Below are 20409 nucleotides of genomic sequence, written 5' to 3'. Positions count from 1 at the left end.
CTCATGGACTATAGCCTGTCAGGTTCCTGTCCGTGGGACTTGCTGGATAATAATACTGGAGTGGGTTGCCAGCGACTGTTAAACAGGTTAACTTTACAACCTCATCTTTTTTAAAGTATCCTGGCAAGTTTTAGTTTAGTGTTTTTCCTCATGTTCAAATTAGGGTTTGAATGTTATAAAATGAAATCTTGTAACTTTGTGGGTATAGAATAACAATGATAAGAATATAAATACTTTAAGTAGAAATTCTATTCTGGCCTCAGTACTTGCTAAATTATTAAGATATTTTATTCAGAGAAAGAAATGTCAATGGGACAATACTGGAATGCTAGCAGGGATAATTGCAAGAGGAAAGACTTAAAAACAAACAGACATATAAACATTCAGCCCAGTTCCATTTGCAACCTAGGTCTGAAGCAGAATGGAACGAGAGCTTGCTGTGGAGGTAGAATCCAGAGTTCAAGTCTCAGAGGCGGTCCTAAGGTGGCAGAGGAATAGAACGGGAAGACCACTTTCTCCCCACAAATTCATCGAAAGAACATTGAATGCTGAGCAAATTCCACAAAACAACTTCTGAATGCTGGCAGAGGACATCAGGCACCCAGAAAGGCAGCCCATTGTCTCTGAAAGGAGGTAGGACAAAATATAGAAGAGAAAAAGAGAGACAAATGAAGTAGAGACAGAGATCTGTCCTGGGATGGGAGTCTTAAAAGAGGAGAAGTTTCGAAACACTAGGAAACACTCTCATTGGCAGGTCAGTGGGGAGTTTTGGAATCTCAGAGGGTAACATAACGGGCAGGAAAAAGAAAGAATGAAATAAAGAAACCCCACAGATTACGTGCCTATCATCAATTTCCAGCAGGGAACTAGTCTAGATACTCACAATTGCCACCAGCAAGTGGGGGGCCTGATCAGGGAGGTGCGGGCTGCATTGCTTAGGGTAAGGACCAGGCCTGAGTGCCCTGAGGGCAATCTGCGGGAGCTAATGTGAGATAGCAACCCAAATTGTGGGATAGCCAGAGAGCGAGAAAAAAAACTATCCTTTGAAATGCCCTAATCTAGGGCACTTCCTGGCCCACTCACAGAGCAGAGGACTGAGAGAACACCAGAGCAGAGCTAGCTGGCTGTGCACTGACTCATCTCCCACCAGAGCCAGAGAGGCAGGCGGGGGCAGCCAGAGCCTGAAAGGGGCAATCTCAGCCCCAGAGAGGCATCCTCTACAAAACTGCAAGTAGGCTCCCATTTGCTAACCGAGACTTGTTGGGATTCTGGGCGGTTGACATCCGCTGGGACGGTCGCAGCCAGAGATCAGCTCCCCAGAAGAGACACACGGCCCACCTGAGACGGGCAGGCCTGCTGCCACCCAGCAAATCGAGCGGCTGGGATGGGGGAGGTGATAAGACACACCACACCTGGGGGGCACTGTGCTGGCTAAGCACCTGGTCGCCTGAGCTGCTCGGACCTGGGAAGGGCAGAAAAGCCAGGCCCGATCGAGTCTATGCCTTTGTGGAGTACCTGAGAACCTGAACCTGAACAGCTTAGACCTAGGAATTGCACGCAACCCAGGGCCCGCCTCAGACAGTTGCACGCAGAGCAACCTGGAGCCTGAGCAGTGTAGACTGGGAAAGCACACACACTCTGAGCGGGGGCAAACCCAGTGCGGCCAGGACACTGTAAGCACACGCCAGGGATATTTGTTTGCAGTGCTCCTCCGTCCCCAAAGCACCACTGAATAAGTGAGCCTAAATAAGTGACCACCTTCGCCCCCTTGAGTCAGGGCAGAAGTTAGACATTGAAAACACCAGCAGACAGAAGTTAAAATAAACAGAGGCAACCGCTCTGGAAAAGACAGGTGCAACAGATTAAAACCTTGTAGTTAGCACTGACTACATTGGAAGTGGCCTAGAGATCTTGAGAAGTATAAGCTGGATCACGGAACTATCTGAAACTGAACTCACCCCGCACTGCCCACAACAACTCCAGAGAAATTCCTCGATATATTTTTACTATTATGATTAATTTTTTTTTTAATTTTTAAGTCCTCTATTACTTCTTTAATTGTAATTTTTATAACCTACTATTACCTTTCAGGAAAAAAGACCCTATTTTTAATACAAAATTCATATATATATTATATCATTTTTTGTGACTTTGTTTTGTTTCTTTAATACTGTATTTGGGAGCCTCTAACATTTACTGTAGACTTTTGATGTGTGCTTTTTGGTATTTGTTATCAATTTTGTACGTTTAAGAACCCAATCTTCACTACCCATTTTTACTTGAGAGTTTGACCACTGCCTTGATTGCTCTCTGCCCCTTTTGACTCTCCTTTTTCTCCACCAGGTCGCCTCTATCTCCTCCCTCACCCTTTTCTTCGCTACCCACTCTGTGAATCTCTTTGTGTATTCCGAGCTATGGACAACACTTTGGGAACTGATTACTGGCTGGATATGTCTCTCTCCTTTTGATTCCCTCTTTCTTTGTCCTGGTCCCCTCTGTCTCCTTCTTCCTCCTCTTTTCTGTGTAACTGCATGAACCTCTCTGAGGGGTCCAGACTGTGGAGAGCACATATGGAATTGATTACTGGCAAGCTTGCTCTCTCTCCTTGAGCCCCCTCTTCTTCACCTGGCCAACTCTATCTCCCTCCTCCTTATTCTCTTCTCCATCTAACTTGGTGAACTTCTCAGGGTGTCCCTCACTGTGGAGAAGCTTTTCATCATTAACCTAGATGTTTTCTGATCGGTGGTATACAGACAGAGAAGTCTTGAGGCTACTCTAAGAATAAGACTGGAAACCAGAGACAGGAGGCTTAAGTTCAAAACTTGAGAACACCAGAGAACTGCTGACTCCAGGGAACAGTAATGGATAAGAGCTCATACAATAGCCTCCATACCTACACTGAAACCAAGCACCACCCAAGAGCCAACAAGTTCCAGAGCAAGACATACAACGCAAAGTCGCCAACAACGCAGGAACATATCCCCGAGCATCAATATACAGTCTGCCCAAATTCACATCAAACCCTTAGACATCTCAAAACTCACTACTGGACACTTCATTGCACTCCGGAGAGAAGTCCAGCTCCACCCACCAGAACAGGGACACCATCTTCCCTAAGCAGGAAACCTTGAAAAGCCACTTACACAACCCCACCCACAGTGAGGAACCAACACAATAAAAAGTAGCCACAAGCTGCCAGAATACAGAAAGGCCACCCCAAATATAGCAGTCGAACTGATGCTGAAGCTGAAACTCCAATGCTTTGGTCACCTGATGTGAAGAACTGACTCATTGGAAAAGACCCGGATGCCGGGAAAGATTGAAGGCAGGAGGTGAAGGGGACGAGAGAGGATGAGATGGTTCGATGGCATCATCAATTTAAAGGACATGAGTTTGAGTAAGCTCTGGGAGTTGGTGATGGACAGGGAGGCCTCGCACGCTGCAGTCCTCGACCCCAAGGACTTGGGGTCACTGTAGTCCTTGGGGTCCCAAAGAGTCGGACACGACTGAGCAGCTGAACTGAACTCAACGAACCGTGATGTCTCCTAAAGCTGTACTAGTTGCTTTTTGTAATCAGAACAGTCTTAACCTTGCTTTGATCTCACAAGTGGGAAACTTCCCATGTCTTGGAGCAGATGGAAATTACTGCCCTTAGAATGTGCTTTGGGCTCTAGGATCTCCCATTGACCCCTGGCAGCCTTGCTGTCTTTGGCATCAAAGCCAGTTACATTATTCACGTACCTGCAACCTTCTCACTGTTATCGGTAATATCAGTGATATCACTGTTATCAGAACTCACTGAGGTCTCTCCAAAGAGAGAAGTGATATCTTCTCCAAATATCTTGAGACAGTTTTCAATGAGAAATTGTATGAAAGAAATCTGTAACACAAAGGGGCAAAAAACTGGGTATTACTGTACATATGGTGTAATAGTAAATCACATTTCATCCATGAGTCTTGGCTCTAACAAAAAGTGCAAAAGAAATCTGAGAAAAATTCAGACTTGGCTAAAAACTATATAAGTATATAAACATCAGCTTTTTCTAAGACATAACTGATACTTTGAAGAGTAGTTTGGCCTCAAATTTTAAAATTCTTTTAGTCAGTGGGCTAAAGTTATACTATGTAGCCTGGTTTAATAGCTAAAATTTTGTAATGATGGTTAACATGCTTAAAGCTAGGATGATTTTTAAGTAGCCTGCATAGGATATTTGGAACAAAAATGTATGTTCTCTTATTAAGATTTATTTATTTTTAATAAAATTTTTTCTAGTTTTATTGAGATAGATTTTATATATCTCCTATTATTAAAATTTATAAAGTATCGAATACAACACCAATTGTGATTTTCACTTCAGTGAAGAAATGTCTGAAACTTGGGTAGCAGAGGTTTCTGTGTGGGCCGGGGGTTTTGTGAGGAAAGAACGCATCTGGAGAGAAAACATGTCTGTCTGTCTTAGCACATTCCCTTGCCTCACACTTGCTGTCCGGGGGAGCTTGGAGAAGAGCTGTGATCTTATTAGGCATGTTGTGGCTCTGTTAGGATATTCTGAAATATTTTACTAGCTTACTCATCCTCAGGCAGAGACACAATAGAAGCCAAGTATTTTCCTGAATGAGCCACAGCTGGCAGAGTGCGGCCAGTTATGTGTGGAGCCTCAGGTGCTCATATTGCCCAGGCCGCCAAGATGTGCCAACAGTGACCAGATGTATTGGGTGTTGTCATCATTGGGTAATGATGAAATCATAGTTTGGAGGCTTGTACACCCTCAGAGATTAGGCTGATAGTTGAACCTTGGCTCTCCGATTTCAAAGCAAGTTTTTTTGTATCATATCATCCTACTCTTACCTCTCTATCGTTTAGTCTCTTGGGTGGCAAAGTGAGTGGGTGGGGAAGTGAGTCAACTGTTCTCAGTTATAATACACCTTCCCATGCCCAACCAGAGTAGGACTCTGCCACTCCAAGGCAGTGTAATTAAAATGTGCACTTTAAAAACTGGTTCATCAGAGTTACTACTACAGACTTCAGGTTTAAGATGGGGACTCTGCTCTGCAAGGTATAAAAATGAGAGATCTCGTTACCTGTTTGGTGAAGTTTTCTGAGCTGCCAGAATTAGACAGACAAAGAATGCTTGGGGATATACACACTGATAAATTATAAGCTGTCATCTGATTGGATGAGGAATGTTGCTCAATATTGTGTAAAACTGCAAAAAGATATCGCAGAAAAACTACATTGGCTCTGGGCAGCTGGTCTAGAAGCCTAAGGACAGAAAAAACACTTATAAATAAAGCGAGTCATTTTGCTTAGTAAGTGGAAACACAGAGAACAAAGGACTTCTTTTTATACGATGTACACAGTGCATTGTCACAGTTCCAGGCATGAATGTATACAAAAGTGTTTCACTGAATTTAATTCCTGAACCAGGTTAGACCTACTCTGGTTAGTTATGTGTTTGTATTTAAGATCATACCACTGGCGGATTGGTTCTTTATCATCTCATTTTAGACCAGTGGATTTCATCTCTAACAGTTTCATGTATTCAGAAGGTGTAAAATGGTCAAGCATTCCATGTTAATAAGATTAGGAGAAAAATAGCAATTACAGTGTCACCAATAAGGCATTCATCTCTCTTCAAACTGGCTTCCATGGGCATGATCAAGTGAAACCCCGTGATACTGATCATTATTTTAGAGGACTTACTCTAAACTATAAGCTAATATTTTCCTAAGAGAATGTTGGTTATATTTTCTCAGAGTTGAGTAATTATTGCATCATTACCTCTTAGTCCTGGTTATTTTCTCCTCCTTGTTCCCTTGATCAATAACATCAAGCCATTTATCATACAGACTGGCTGAAAATATGCTTCCTTGGATATTTTGAAGAAAATCCTTATATAAATCAAAAAGTAAATATTATTCTTAGGATAAATTCAATGGAGAAATTGCAAAGAAAATATTTAGTGGAAAAATTCAATTCAGTCCACAATTCCTTCACAGCCACGCAGACTGATTCACACAGAGCTTGGCTGTCATTCTCCACAGCCTTTCACACCCAGGAGTACTGGATGGATTTTCCCCAACTAAAATTAGAAGCATAAAAGCAGAGTCTGGGCTGCAGTGAGAATGAAGCTAAAGCTCCTTCTGTCGCCTGGAACTTACTCTTTGTATACATGGTAACACATTAGTACAAACTGGCAAGTTCTAGTGATAACTCGTCCTAAATCCTATTAGTTTCTTGAAAAGAAACGCACATGCCCATTTTGTTTGTTTACTTCAGACACATGCTTGCTCGTGATTCAAGAAAGAGATGTTCTGAAATAAACCAAACAAAATTACACCTCTACATGCTCTTATACACATATTAACAGAAAACCTGAAGTATGTGTGCTGTTGGGAAAAAGCTAGTATTGAAATAGCTTCAATCTTTTTCTTTAAAAAAAAAATCATATAAAAGTTCAGTTCTACAGACTTTTAAGCAGCAGGTGTTAGAAATAAATCAAAAGCCCCAATGGTAAACTACATGTTACCCTTACAACTCTTTGAATGGAATATATCCACCCAAAGAGGAAACTGAAAATTATAAACATTGCAACTTGACACCTGTGGGATAGAATATGCAAATGTCAGCTTCCGAAGAGGAGGCCTGGAAACTATCCTGATGACCAAGTCTTAATATTGTAGAATGGGGCCTATTAAAATAGATGAAGTTGTAACCTGTTGTGCAAGACTGAGGGGAAATGATTGCATTGCCTTGCCAGTTTCAAAGGCACAACTTGCTTCCACTGGTCTTAATATACAGCCTGACTTCTCTTAATAGTATCTTCTTTAGGCAGTGTTTCTAAGGCAACTATCATGATTGTAATCCTGTTAGTGTTCGCTTGTTTCAGGACTTATTGAGCTGCTGTTTGTGTCAGGCACTCTCTTGAGTACTGAGGACAGAGTATGAAGATAATGTACAAAGTCTCAGTCCTCTCTTAGTTTTTCTTGTAATTGGTACACAGTATCCAATCATGGTCATCAGGGTTTCACTAGGCTTCTTATGGAGTGTCCGCAGTACATTTGGAAGGAGGAAGCACTCCATTTCAGTTCAGCCATTCAGTCCTGTCCTACTCTTTGCGACCCCATGGACTGCACACCAGGCTTTCCTGTCCATCACCAACACCTGGGTCTTGTTCAAATTCATGTCCATGGATTTGGTGATGCCATTCAACCATGTCATCTGGCTTTGACTTCTGGGAGTCTGGGAGTGTGCAGCAGGGCCTATGCTTTGTGTGCCAAACTACATGCACTTGGAGTGTGTCTCTTCTCTCTCCTGAACCCTGTGCTGTAGAATCGATTGGTCAGACTGAGTATGGTTAAGCCAGGACATGACTCATGCAGAATATGCCATGGGTATTTGCTATTGGACCACTGTTTATAGACAGTTTATTGAAAAACTCAATGTGGTTCTGACTATACATTCCTTTCTGATTTAGACCATCTCCATGGTTGCTTTGACATATGGTATTCTCAAGGTCAAAGTTGCAAGGTTTGATTCCCCACCAAGATCAATCAACTTTAGGAAGAGAAAAGTGTGGGACTGTCTAAGACCTGTACTCATAAGTAGCCACCCTCTTACTAGTCTGTGCTTATAGCATGGAAACAGACAAGAGCCTAGTAACACTTGCTCAAAAGTCAAATCAGTTCCAAGTGTGCACCTTTGAGAGGGTGGCACTCTACTTGCTATTTGCATACCTAGTGTGTATTATTATGGGTCAAGTGTAGTAGGGGTCAACTCTAAATCATATCTGCACTGTGGCTATTATCATACAATCGACCATTATTAGGGGACAAGGATACACCATATGTTATTTGGTTTCTAAGATAATTTTAATAACCTGTGTGTAGTTATTACTACATCAAAATATTTTTGTTCATAGCTGCTTACATGTACCAAGAGGGATTGATTAATTTTTTTTCTTTCTGTTGTGTTATCACCCTGGTAGAAATTTATGTACACACTTGTGATTTAGCTGTATCATTTCAATCTCAGTCTATTTTTTGTATAAATCTATTGAATTTTGCAAAATTCCAAACAGATTTTGATTGTTGCACTCACTTTAAAAATATACCATGTTCATGGATTGGAAGAATCAATATAGTGAAAATGAGTGTACTACCCAAAGCAATCTATAGGTTCAATGCAATCCCTATCAAGCTACCAACAGTATTCTTCACAGAGCTAGAACAAATAATTTCACAATTTGTATGGAAATACAAAAAACCTCGAATAGCCAAAGCGATGTTGAGAAAGAAGAATGGAACTGGAGGAATCAACCTACCTGACTTCAGGCTCTACTACAAAACCACGGTTATCAAGACAGTATGGTACTGGCACAAAGACAGAAATATAGATCAATGGAACAAAATAGAAAGCCCAGAGATAAATCCACACACATATGGACACCTTATCTTTGACAAAGGAGGCAAGAATATACAATGGAGTAAAGACAATCTCTTTAACAAGTGGTGCTGGGAAAACTGGTCAACCACTTGTAAAAGAATGAAACTAGAACACTTTCTAACACCATACACAAAAATAAACTCAAAATGGATTAAAGATCTAAATGTAAGACCAGAAACTATAAAACTCCTAGAGGAGAACATAGGCAAAACACTCTCTGACATACATCACAGCAGGATCCTCTATGACCCACCTCCCAGAATATTGGAAATAAAAGCAAAAATAAACAAATGGGACCTAATTAACCTTAAAAGCTTCTTCACATCAAAGGAAACTATTAGCAAGGTGAAAAGACAGCCTTCAGAATGGGAGAAGATAATAGCAAATGAAGCAACTGACAAACAACTAATCTCGAGAATACACAAGCAACTCCTACAGCTCAACTCCAGAAAAATAAATGACCCAATCAAAAAATGGGCCAAAGAACTAAATAGACATTTCTCCAAAGAAGACATACAGATGGCTAACAAACACATGAAAAGATGCTCAACATCACTCATTATCAGAGAAATGCAAATCAAAACCACTATGAGGTACCATTTCACACCAGTCAGAATGGCTGTGATCCAAAAGTCTACACGTAATAAATGCTGGAGAGGGTGTGGAGAAAAGGGAACCCTCTTACACTGTTGGTGAGAATGCAAACTAGTACAGCCACTATGGAGAAGAATGTGGAGATTCCTTAAAAAACTGGAAATAGAACTGCCTTATGATCCAGCAATCCCACTGCTGGGCATACACACTGAGGAAACCAGAAGGGAAAGAGACACGTGTACCCCAATGTTCATCGCAGCACTGTTTATAATAGCCAGGACATGGAAGCAACCTAGATGTCCATCAGCAGATGAATGGATAAGAAAGCTGTGGTACATATACACAATGGAGTATTACTCAGCCATTAAAAAGAATACATTTGAATCAGTTCTAATGAGGTAGATGAAACTGGAGCCTATGATACAGAGTGAAGTAAGCCAGAAGGAAAAACACCAATACAGTATACTAACGCATATATATGGAATTTAGAAAGATGGTAACAATAACCCTGTGTACGAGACAGCAAAAGAGACACTGATGTATAGAACAGTCTTATGGACTCTGAGAGAGAGGGAAAGGGTGGGAAGATTTGGGAGAATGGCATTGAAACATGTAAAATATCGTGTATGAAAGGAGTTGCCAGTCCAGGTTCGATGCATGATACTGGATGCTTGGGGCTGGTGCACTGGGACGACCCAGAGGGATGGAATGGGGAGGGAGGAGGGAGGAGGGTTCAGGATGGGGAACACATGTATACCTGTGGCGGATTCATTTTGATATTTGGCAAAACTAATACTATTATGTAAAGTTTAAAAAATAAAATTAATTTAAAAAAAATAAAAATAAGATTTATAAGATTAGGCATGTATTAAAACTGGTTACCATGTAACTGTAACCTTGTGTGGTGGGTTAAACTTACAAGTGTTAACAAAGCCCATTAAAGGCAGTAAGGGAGATAAAAGGAGGAAAAAGGGGGAACAAATGGTGGCGTCATCCCTACAGTAATTTTCAAGTAAAAGGCATTGAGACACAGGGGAAGGAAGGATGATGAAGTGATCAGAGATTTTGGTGGCCTCACTAAGCGTTTTTTGATCCATTGTAAGCCAAATGGGCTTCCCAGGTGGTGCTAGTGGTAAAAAACCTGCCTGCCAATGCAGGAGATGCAAGAGATGCAGGTTCGATCCCTGGCAGGAAGATCCCCTGGAGAAGGGCATGGCAACCCACTCTAGTATTCTTGCCTGGAGGATTCCATGGACAGAGGAGTCTGCTGGGCTACAGTCAATGGGATCACAGAGAGTCGGCTGCGACTAGGTGACTAACACACACAGACACAGACACACACTCACACGCACACACACACACACACTAAACACACGAGTTTACCATAGAGACTAAACATCTGTCCTGCATCCATTCTAAGTTGTTTCAGCCGTGTCCAATTCTGTGCCACCTCATGGACTATAGCCTGCCAGACTCCACTCTCCATGGAATTCTCGAGGCAAGAATACTGGAGTCGTATGCCAGTCCCTGTTCCAGGGGATCCTTGCAACCCAGGGATGGAACCCAGGTTTCCTGCATTGAAGGCGTATCCTTTACTGTCTGAGCCACCTGGGAAGTTGCTTCTGTTAACTGTTTCCAAAAGCTTAATATGAATTTTCTTTTGGAAATGTGGCCTTCATTAGGAAGGTGATGAGGAAGTCATCCAAAGCAGGAAGCTTGTTTTGGTAAACACTCAATGTGTAAGTGTGTATTTTGAAATGTATTATTATTCTTTTTCATGGAGTGTTCAGGAGTCAAGATGTGCAATGAAAAAGGAAAATATCTAATGTATAGAGCTTATAACATTTGAGGTACCTTCCTTCAGTTTTGGCTTTGTGAAGTGTTTTTCACTTTTCAGATCCTTCCTCTCTTATGCCTATTAGGGTTCTTGGGCATTCATACTGAAGGGCCAGTCATATAGCTTCAGATTTACCGTGTGTGGATAATGCTCAAACTTTCCTTACCTTTAAGACCGACCCTATCACAAGAATTGGTTCATCATTCAAGTTGACTAAGTCTCCACAGTTTAGTTTCTTCTGTAGGGCTGTGCATGATTTTATACTGGCTGAATTTCTGAAGATACCTTCTGTGAATGGCCCTTTTTGATTGATAAAGGAAAGCATATCCTATAGGGAAGGAAAGAAAAGAAAACTGTGGGACGTTTCATGCCTAGAAGCCCAGAGCACAAGCTTGCTCCTGTTTTGACAGAGCTGTGGTATATGAGGGTACAGTTCTAGAACAGCACAGAAGTCAATTTGAAATTTTTTCTTCAGTGTCTCTAAATATATCTTCAACCCAACAATCGATTTGACATTCATACACTGAAACATTTTAAACACTTGTGTAATCAGATTTTCTGTTTCAGTGAATTTACTGTGTTAAACGTCTCTGCTTTGAGGCCTTTGTAGATTCACCCTCTCCTCCTTCACCACTCCTTTCTCATTATTCCCTATTATAGATGCTCTTTGCTAAGTGTTGAAATCTTTTTGCCATATTCATGCTCCATTTGTTTATTGCCCTTCCTGGGACTGTCCAGCACATTCATTCCTGTTTCCTGTATTCCCTCCCCTCAATATCAAGCTCAATACACCTCTACTCCTTTCCGATGACATTCCTTTCTCATCAGCTTTTCTAGTTCCTTTTCCTTATTTTCATGTCCTCACAGTCTGCATAGTTAAGAGAGATAACAGATATTGGAGCCAGGTTTTTCAAGGAATGTGGAATCTGTTATGCCAGTCATCCACTGTGTGACTTTGGGCATAGCACATACTTGGGTGAGGCTCTTTTGTTTTTCATTTATGAAGTGGGGGTGTTGATACTCATGGCTACCACCTAAATTTTCTGTAAAAGACGCAAGGTCTGGGGTAGTAGCTGGCATGTAGCTAGTATGATACATGTCTTCATATATACTATAAAATTCCCTGCATCTAGTGTAGTGCTTGCAGAGATAGTGGACAGTGAACAAGAGTTAATGCTTACAGTTCAATACACTAATTTGATATAACACAGTCCAAACTCTGTGACTCTCTTTTGACACATTCTGTCAGGAGCAAATGATTCATCTTTGCCAGAGGATGCGTACTTTATACTTAAACACCTGGGTTACATATCACATCCGTGTGAGAAATTTTGCATTATAAGAGGGAGTAGACTCAGCTGAAGAAGACTTGACACTTGTGTGGGCCTCAAGGGAGGAGACGAGGAGACATATGAGGATGAGGTGGACTCTCAGAGATTCTTACACACAGAGTCCGAAGGAAAGCTACACGGCTCAAAATAGCCTGGAGTTCAAACTCGCCTCCAGGACCTCCCCACCATTCTATGCAAAACAAGTACTCTCTCACCCAAAGGAAAAATGGACATAGGGTGGATTTTGCCCATCTCCCAGCCGGTCCCAGCCTGTGGCTGATCTCCAGAATTCTTTGCCGCAGCTCTTTAAGAGATAACTACTCTGAACAACCTTGCAGAAGAACAGGCCCCCTTAAGACAGGATCTTTCCACATACGTGCCTCTATATACTTCCTCATTACTTGGGTAAGGGCAGCAGCTCACTAATCTGACTGCTGCTCCTTCTCGCCTCATAAAGGTGATCTGTCAAGAACTGCTGTTATTCTTTTTCTCAACCTCACCTTCTCTAACTACTTTAACTTACAGAGTCCATGTTAACTGCTCTGAGCTGTATAGATGGTCTTTGTTGAAATCAGCGGAATGGATGAGAGTATCTTTTCATCTTGTAGTTGCCTTCTGACTCTGCAGTACCTAAATCAGATCTTATTCTTTGAAGTAATGTTGTGAATCTTATCGGACAAAGCCAGAGTTCTTCATTTGGGAGTAGATTTGGAAGAGAACACTTGATCTCTAAGAACTCCCCTTCTCAGGAAGGTTACAGAAACCAAAATAAGACCTACCAGAATTGGGGTGGGCAGGGTGTCATTATCACATACATCCTCAAGACGAGCTCCAAAGAGCTGTTTTGGCTTTGTGGATGGTAGAGATGGGTGTTGGTTGTCCTCGCAGGTCATGGGGAAACAGCCAGAGTCCCAGTTTTTGAGAGAACTCTTCCTAACTGTCTTCTTGTCTGAAACTAATGTAGAAGAGAGATTTTCACTAGTAGTAGTTTAGCTTATTTAGCCTGATTTCCACCACTTACAGTCAGCAGCATGTTCATGGCAGAGGCTGAAAGAGAGAAACTGAGCCGTTTGTCATATAAAATTCCCCTCATTCTGAAGCAGGCTAATTGCATCCTTGTGGTGTTAACATGTTCTTCTTCCCCATATTCTGCAAAGCAGTAGTTAAACCTAGAGGCGTGATCAGACTCAGGGTTGATTCTCCCTGTAACAGTATTCCCCCAGACAGTGTTCTCTATTCCCTTTGCCCTGTGTCATGATGCACTTAACCTATAGTTATACAGGTTTCCTAATGTGAAGTGTTATCAGTGGATTCTGGTTTCAGATCTCATTTGAAAGGCCAAAATTATTTAATATTCAAATCAAGAAGCATTGTAGTAAATTTCCTTCCTCTGTTCAGTTACCTGTTTGGCTTTCTGAGTACCCAGTCATGCCCAATTTTCTCCCTTGAAAAGAATTGCCTTTCACGAGACATCCTGCCTGACAGTGCTTATCAGTCAGCCTCTGGACCTCTCCTCTGGGAGGCCACACACCTCAGTCAGCTCCAAGGATGACTTCCTGCCCTCAGGGTCCTTGAGAAGTAGTCATTAATTGCAGACAATGTGGTAAGATTACAGGGGGCCATTTTTGTGTGTGTGTGACACCTTACTAAGCTAACCCAAAGATGAGTTTTAACTACCAACAGCCCCAGTCAAAGGAATGCTTTTCAAAAAAGAGTGATCAGCAATGAAAAATTGAGTTCAAAGTGTCTCGTGCCGAGCTATGAATATTTTCCTGATATTTGCTCAATAAACCTGCTTAATATTTCCTTAAATAACCTGCTTAAATAACCAGCTACAGAAGTCAATTAGAGGAGCCCAGTTTTAGAAAAATAAACAGAAGAATTTAACCAAATCTTTTAAAATGCCCATCCACTTGTCTTTTGGAGACATAGTGAGTGCGTCACCATGTCCATTCAAGTGAGTGAACCACTTGTGGAGCTGGGTGAGAGAACCAGAAGGCTCATATTCTGCCCCTTAATTGAATGAGTTACCTAAAACGCTTTGAGCATCAGTTTGCTCAAATGTAACATAAATGATGCTACTTACACCTCACTGGACTACATAACATAATGTACTTCCCAGCACAAGACATGGCACATAGCAGCCTTAATAAAGGTAATTTCCCTCCTTCAGAAGGCCTAAGGCAGCTTAGACATCAGTCAGCTCCCCCTAAGCAGACCCCACCCCCATTCTCCATTTGATTGTGCAGCCTCCAGAAGGTGTGCATTCCTCAAGGAATGCCATCACTTTGCCTTAGGCTCTTCCTGCCCTGACATTCATACCACCATCATTTTCAAAGGAGAGAATGAAGAAAGCAAATGCATTCTTAAATTCAGGAAGAGATTCTCCTAATTAATATGTACAAATGTTAAAAAGATACAGGTTTATATGGGTTGAGTTGCTTTATGCACCCTGGTTTCCCTACTCTTAACCTGATTCTTTTATTTCTACAGTACCCACAGGTATTCATGTATTTCAAATGTATTCATTCATTGTTCAGTTTTAATTAAGAATACTCTTAGGAAGAAAGCTCTATCAGTTGGTACAAAGCTACATAGCCAGCTAGCCTATAAGCATAGATGGAAAGCAAAATAGACATTAAGGCCTACGCTTTTATTTTCAGGCCTAGATGGCCCTTTCGTAATGTACATTGGTTGGTGTTAGAGTTCTTGTGGGCTCTGTGACCAATAAAACTATATACTATAGCCACGAAAAGTATGGTGCTCAGTTGTTCAGTCGTGTCCAACTCTTGCGACCCCATGGACTATAGCCTGTTAGGCTCCTGTCCGTGGGACTTGCTGGATAATAATACTGGAGTGGGTTGCCAGGGACTGTTAATCAGGTTAACTTTACAACCTCATCTTTCTTAAAGAGTCCTGGAAAGATTTAGGTTAGTGTTTTTCCTCATGCTCATAGTAGGGTTTGAATGTTAAAAAATGAAATTTTGTAACTTTGTGGGTATAGACTAACAATTATAAGAATACAAATACTTTAAGTAGAAATACTATTCTGGCCCCAGTACTTGCTAAATTAGTAAGACATTTTATTCAGAGAAAGAAATGTCAATGGGACAATACTGGAATGGTAGCAGGGATAATTGCAAGAGGAGAGACTTAAAAACAAACAGACATATAAACATTCAGTCCAGTTCCATTTGCAACCTAGGTCTGAAGCAGAATGGAACGAGAGCTTGCTGTGGAGGTAGAATCCAGAGTTCAAGTCTCAGGGGCAGTCCTAAAGTGGCGGAGGAATGGAACAGAAAGACCACTTTCTGCCCACAAATTCATCGAAAGAACTTTGAATGCTGAGCAAATTCCACAAAACAACTTCTGAATGCTGGCAGAGGACATCAGGTACCCAGAAAGGCAGCCCATTGTCTTTGAAAGGAGGTAGGACAAAATATACAAGAGAAAAAGAGAGACAAATGAGGTAGGGACAGAGATCTGTCCTGGGACGGGAGTCTTAAAAGAGGAGAAGTTTCAAAACACCGGGAAACACTCTCACTGGCAGGTCAGTGTGGAGTTTTGGAATCTCAGAGAGTAACATAACGGGGAGGAAAAAGAAAGAAAGAAAGAAACTCCATAGATTACATGCCTAACATCAACTTCCAGCAGGGAACTCGTCCAGACACTCACAATTTCCACCAGCAAGCGGGGGGCCTGAACAGGGAGGTGCGGGCTGCATTGCTTAGGGTAAGGACCAGGCCTGAGTGCCCTGAGGGCAATCTGAGGGAGCTAATGTGAGATAGCAACCCAAATTGTGGGATAGCTAGAGAGAAAAAAAAACTATCCTGTGAAAAGCCCTAATCTAAGGCACTTCCTGGCCCACTCACAGAGCAGAGGACTGAGAGAACACCAAGCAGAGCTAGCTGGCTGTGCACTGACTCATCTCCTACCAGAGACAGGGAGGCAGGTGGGGGCAGCCAGAGCCTGAAAGGGGCAATCTCAGCCCCAGAGAGGCATCCTCTACAAAACTGCAAGTAGGCTCCCATTTGCTAACCAAGACTTGTTGGGATTCTGGGCGGTTGACATCCGCTGGGACGGTCGCAGCCAGAGATCAGCTCCCCAGAAGAGACACACGGCCCACCTGAGACGGGCAGGCCTGCTGCCACCCAGCAAATCGAGCGGCTGGGATGGGGGAGGTGATAAGACACACCACACTTGGGGGGCACTGTGCTGGCTAAGCACCTGGTCGCCTGAGCTGCTCGGACCTGGGAAGGGCACAAAACGCAGGTCCGACTGAGTCTGTGCCTTTGTGGAGTACCTGAGAACCTGAACCTGAACGGCTTAGACCTGGGAAGCGCACGCAACCCAGGGCCCGCCTCAGACAGTTGCACACAGAGCAACCTGGAGTCTGAGCCGCGTAGACTGGGAAAGCACACACACCGTGAGCGGGGTCTAACCTAGTACGGCCAGGACGCTGTGAGCACACGCCAGGGATATTTGTTTGCAGTGCTCCTCCGTCCCCACAGCACCACTGAATAAGTGAGCCTAAATAAGTGACCACCTTCGCCCCCATGAGTCAGGGCGGAAATTAGACCCTGAAAAGACCAGCAAACAGAAGAATTTAAAATAAACAGAGGGATCCGCTCTGGAAAAGACAGGTGCAACAGATTAAACCCTTGTAGTTAGCACTGACTACATGGGAAGTGGCCTAGAGATCTTGAGAAGTATGAGCTGGATATGGAACTATCTGAAACTGAACTAACACCGCACTGTTCACAACAACTCCAGAGAAATTCCTAGATATATTTTTACTATTATGATTAAACAAAATTTTTTTAAATTTTTAAGTCGTCTATTAGTTCTTTAATTTTAATTTGTATAACCTACTATTACCTTTCCAAAAAAAAGACCGAATTTTTAATGCAAACTTCACATATATATATTTTATCAATTTTTGTGATTTTTTTTTTTAGTAGTGTATTTGGGATACTCTAACCTTTACTGTAGACTTGTAATATTTGCTTTTTGGTATTTGTTATCAATTTTGTACGTTTAAGAACCCAATCTTCACTACCCATTTTTACTTGGGAGTTTGACCACTGCCTTGATTGCTCTCTCCCCCTTTTGACTCTCTTTTTTCTCCACCAGGACACCTCTATGTCCTCCCTCACTCTTTTCTTCCCTACCCTATCTGTGAATCTCTTTGTGTATTCCAGGCTATGGAGAACACTTTGGGAACTGATTACAGGCTGGATTTGTCTCTCTCCTTTTGATTCCCTCTTTTCTTGTCCTGGTCACCTCTGTCTACTTCTTCCTTCTCTTCTCTGTGTAATTGCATGAGCCTCTCTGAGGGGTCCAGATTGTGGAGAGCACATAGGGAATTGATTACTGGCTAGCTTGCTCTCTCCCCTTTAGATTCCCCCTCTTCTTCCCCTGGGCAACTCTATTTCCCTCCTCCTATTCTCTTCTCCATCTAGCTTGGTGAACCTCTCTGGGTGTCTCTCACTGTGGAGAAGCTTTTCATCATTAATCTAGATGTTTTATCATCGGTGCTGTACAGATAGAGAAGTCTTGAGGCTACTCTAAGAATAAGACTGAAAACCAGAGACAGGAGGCTTAGGTTCAAAACCTGAGAACAACAGAGAACTCCTGACTCCAGGGAACATTAGTGGATAAGAGCTCATCCAAAAGCCTCCATATCTACACTGAAACCAAGCACCACCCAAGAGCCAACAAGTTCCAGAGCAAGACATACAACGCAAAGTCGCCAACAACGCAGGAACATAGCCCTGAGCATCAATATACAGGCTGCCCAAATTCACACCAAACCCGTAGACATCTCAAAACTCCCTACTGGACACTTCATTGCACTCCGGAGAGAAGTCCAGCTAAACCCACCAGAACAGGGACGCAAGCTTCCCTAAGCAGGAAACCTTGACAAGCCACTCACACAACCCCACCCACAGTGAGGAACCTCCACAATAAAGAAGACCCACAAGCTGCCGGAATACAGAAAGGCCACCCCAAATACAGCTATGGAACTGATGCTGAAGCTGAAACTCCAGTGCTTTGGTCACCTGATGTAAAGAACTGGCTCATTGGAAAAGACCCTGATGCTGGGAAAGATTGAAGGCAGGAGGAGAAGGGGATGAGAGAGCATGAGATGGTTGGATGGCATCACCAATTCAAAGGACATGAGTTTGAGTAAGCTCTGGGAGTTGGTGATGGACAGGGAGGCCTGGTGCGCTGCAGTCCTCGACCCCAAGGACTTGGGGTCACTGTAGTCCTTGGGGTCCCAAAGAGTCGGACACGTCTGAGCAACTGAACTGAACTCAATGAATCGTGATGTCTCCTAAAGCTGTACTAGTTGCTTTTGTAATCAGAACAGTCTTAACCTTGCTTTGCTCTCACAAGTGGGAAACTTCCCATGTCTTGGAGCAGATGGAAATTACTGCCCTTAGAATGTGCTTTGGGCTCTAGGATCTCCCATTGACCCCTGGCAGCCTTGCTGTCTTTGGCATCAAAGCCAGTTACATTATTCACGTACCTGCAACCTTCTCACTGTTATCGGTAATATCAGTGATATCACTGTTATCAGAACTCACTGAGGTCTCTCCAAAGAGAGAAGTGATATCTTCTCCAAATATCTTGAGACAGTTTTCAATGAGAAATTGTATGAAAGAAATCTGTAACACAAAGGGGCAAAAAACTGGGTATTACTGTACATATGGTGTAATAGTAAATCACATTTCATGCATGAATCTTGGCTCTAACTAAAAATGCAAAGAAATCTTAGAAAAATTCAGACTTGACTAAAAAATATATAAATATATTATATATACATCAGCTTTTTCTAAGACATAACTGATACTTTGAACAGTAGTTTGGCCTCAAATTTTAAAATTCTTTGAGTCAGTGGGCTAAAGGTATATACTATGTAGCCTGGTTTAATAGCTAAAATTTTGTAATGATGGTTAACATGCTTAAAACTAGGATGATTTTTAAGTAGCCTGCATAGGATATTTGGGACAAAAATGTATATTCTCTTATTCAGTTTTATTTATTTTTAATAAAATTTTTTCTAGTTTTATTGAGATAGATTTTATATATCTCCTATTATTAAAATTTATAAAGTATCGAATACAACACCAATTGTGAATTTCATTTCAGTGAAGAAATGTCTGAAACTTGGGTAGCAGAGGTTTCTGTGTGGGCCGGGGTGTTTGGGAGCAAAGAAAGCATCTGGAGAGAAAACATGTCTGTCTGTCTTAGCACATTCCCTTGCCTCACACTTGCTGTCCGGGGGAGCTTGGAGAAGAGCTGTGATCTTATTAGGCATGTTGTGGCTCTGTTAGGATGTTCTGAAATATTTTACTAGCTTCCTCATCCTCAGGCTGAGACACAATAGCAGCCAAGTGTTTTCCTGAATGAGCCACAGCTGGCAGAGTGCGGCCAGTTATGTGTGGAGCCTCAGGTGCTCATATTGCCCAGGCCGCCAAGATGTGCCGACAGTGACCAGATGTATTGGGTGTTGTCATCATTGGGTAATGATGAAATCATAGTTTGGAGGCTTGCACACCCTCAGAGATTAGGCTGAGAGTTGAACCTTGGCTCTCTGATTCCAAAGCCAGGTTCTTTTCTATCATATCATCCTACTCTTACCTCTCTATCGTTTAATCTCTTGGATGGCAAAGGGGAAGTGAGTCAACTGTTCTCAGTTATAATACACCTTCCCATGCCCAACCAGAGTAGGACTCTGCCACCCCAAGGCAGTGTAATTAAAATGTGCACTTTAAAAACTGGTTCATCAGAGTTACTACTACAGACTTCAGGTTCAAGATGGGGACTCTGCTCTGCAAGGCATAAAAATGAGAGCTCTCGTTACCTGTTTGGTGAGGTTTTCTGAGCTGCCAGAATTAGGCAGACAAAGAAGGCTTGATGTTATACACACTGATAAATTATAAGCTGTCATCTGATTGGATGAGGAATGTTGCTCAATATTGTGTAAAACTGCAAAAAGATATCGCAGAAAAACTACATTGGCTCTGGGCAGCTGGTCTAGAAGCCTAAGGACAGAAAAAACACTTATAAATAAAGCGAGTCATTTTGCTTAGTAAGTGGAAATACAGAGAACAAAGTACTTCTTTTTATACCATGTACACAGTCCATTCTCACAGTTTCAGGCATGAATGCATACAAAAATGTTTCACTGAATT

At 42.2% G+C, this 20409-nt stretch overlaps 1 protein-coding gene across 1 annotated transcript in view; it reads right to left on the bottom strand.

Moving 5' to 3' along the window:
• LOC129657376 (rho GTPase-activating protein 20-like) overlaps positions 1-12740 on the bottom strand; it is a 56396-nt gene extending 43656 nt beyond the window's left edge. Inside the window, exons 1-5 of the mRNA XM_055587555.1 lie at positions 12732-12740; positions 11044-11205; positions 5783-5892; positions 5083-5263; positions 3749-3880 (exon numbers count right to left, since the gene is read on the bottom strand). Of these exons, the coding sequence (XP_055443530.1) occupies positions 3749-3880; positions 5083-5263; positions 5783-5892; positions 11044-11205; positions 12732-12740 (594 nt within the window). The remainder of the gene's footprint in view (positions 1-3748; positions 3881-5082; positions 5264-5782; positions 5893-11043; positions 11206-12731) is intronic.
• Between the last annotated feature and the right edge of the window lie 7669 nt (positions 12741-20409).

The sequence above is a fragment of the Bubalus kerabau genome, chromosome 7 (assembly GCF_029407905.1).
Source record: "Bubalus kerabau isolate K-KA32 ecotype Philippines breed swamp buffalo chromosome 7, PCC_UOA_SB_1v2, whole genome shotgun sequence".
Lineage (NCBI taxonomy): Eukaryota > Metazoa > Chordata > Mammalia > Artiodactyla > Bovidae > Bubalus > Bubalus kerabau.
This window is presented reverse-complemented; position numbering and strand designations above follow the sequence as displayed.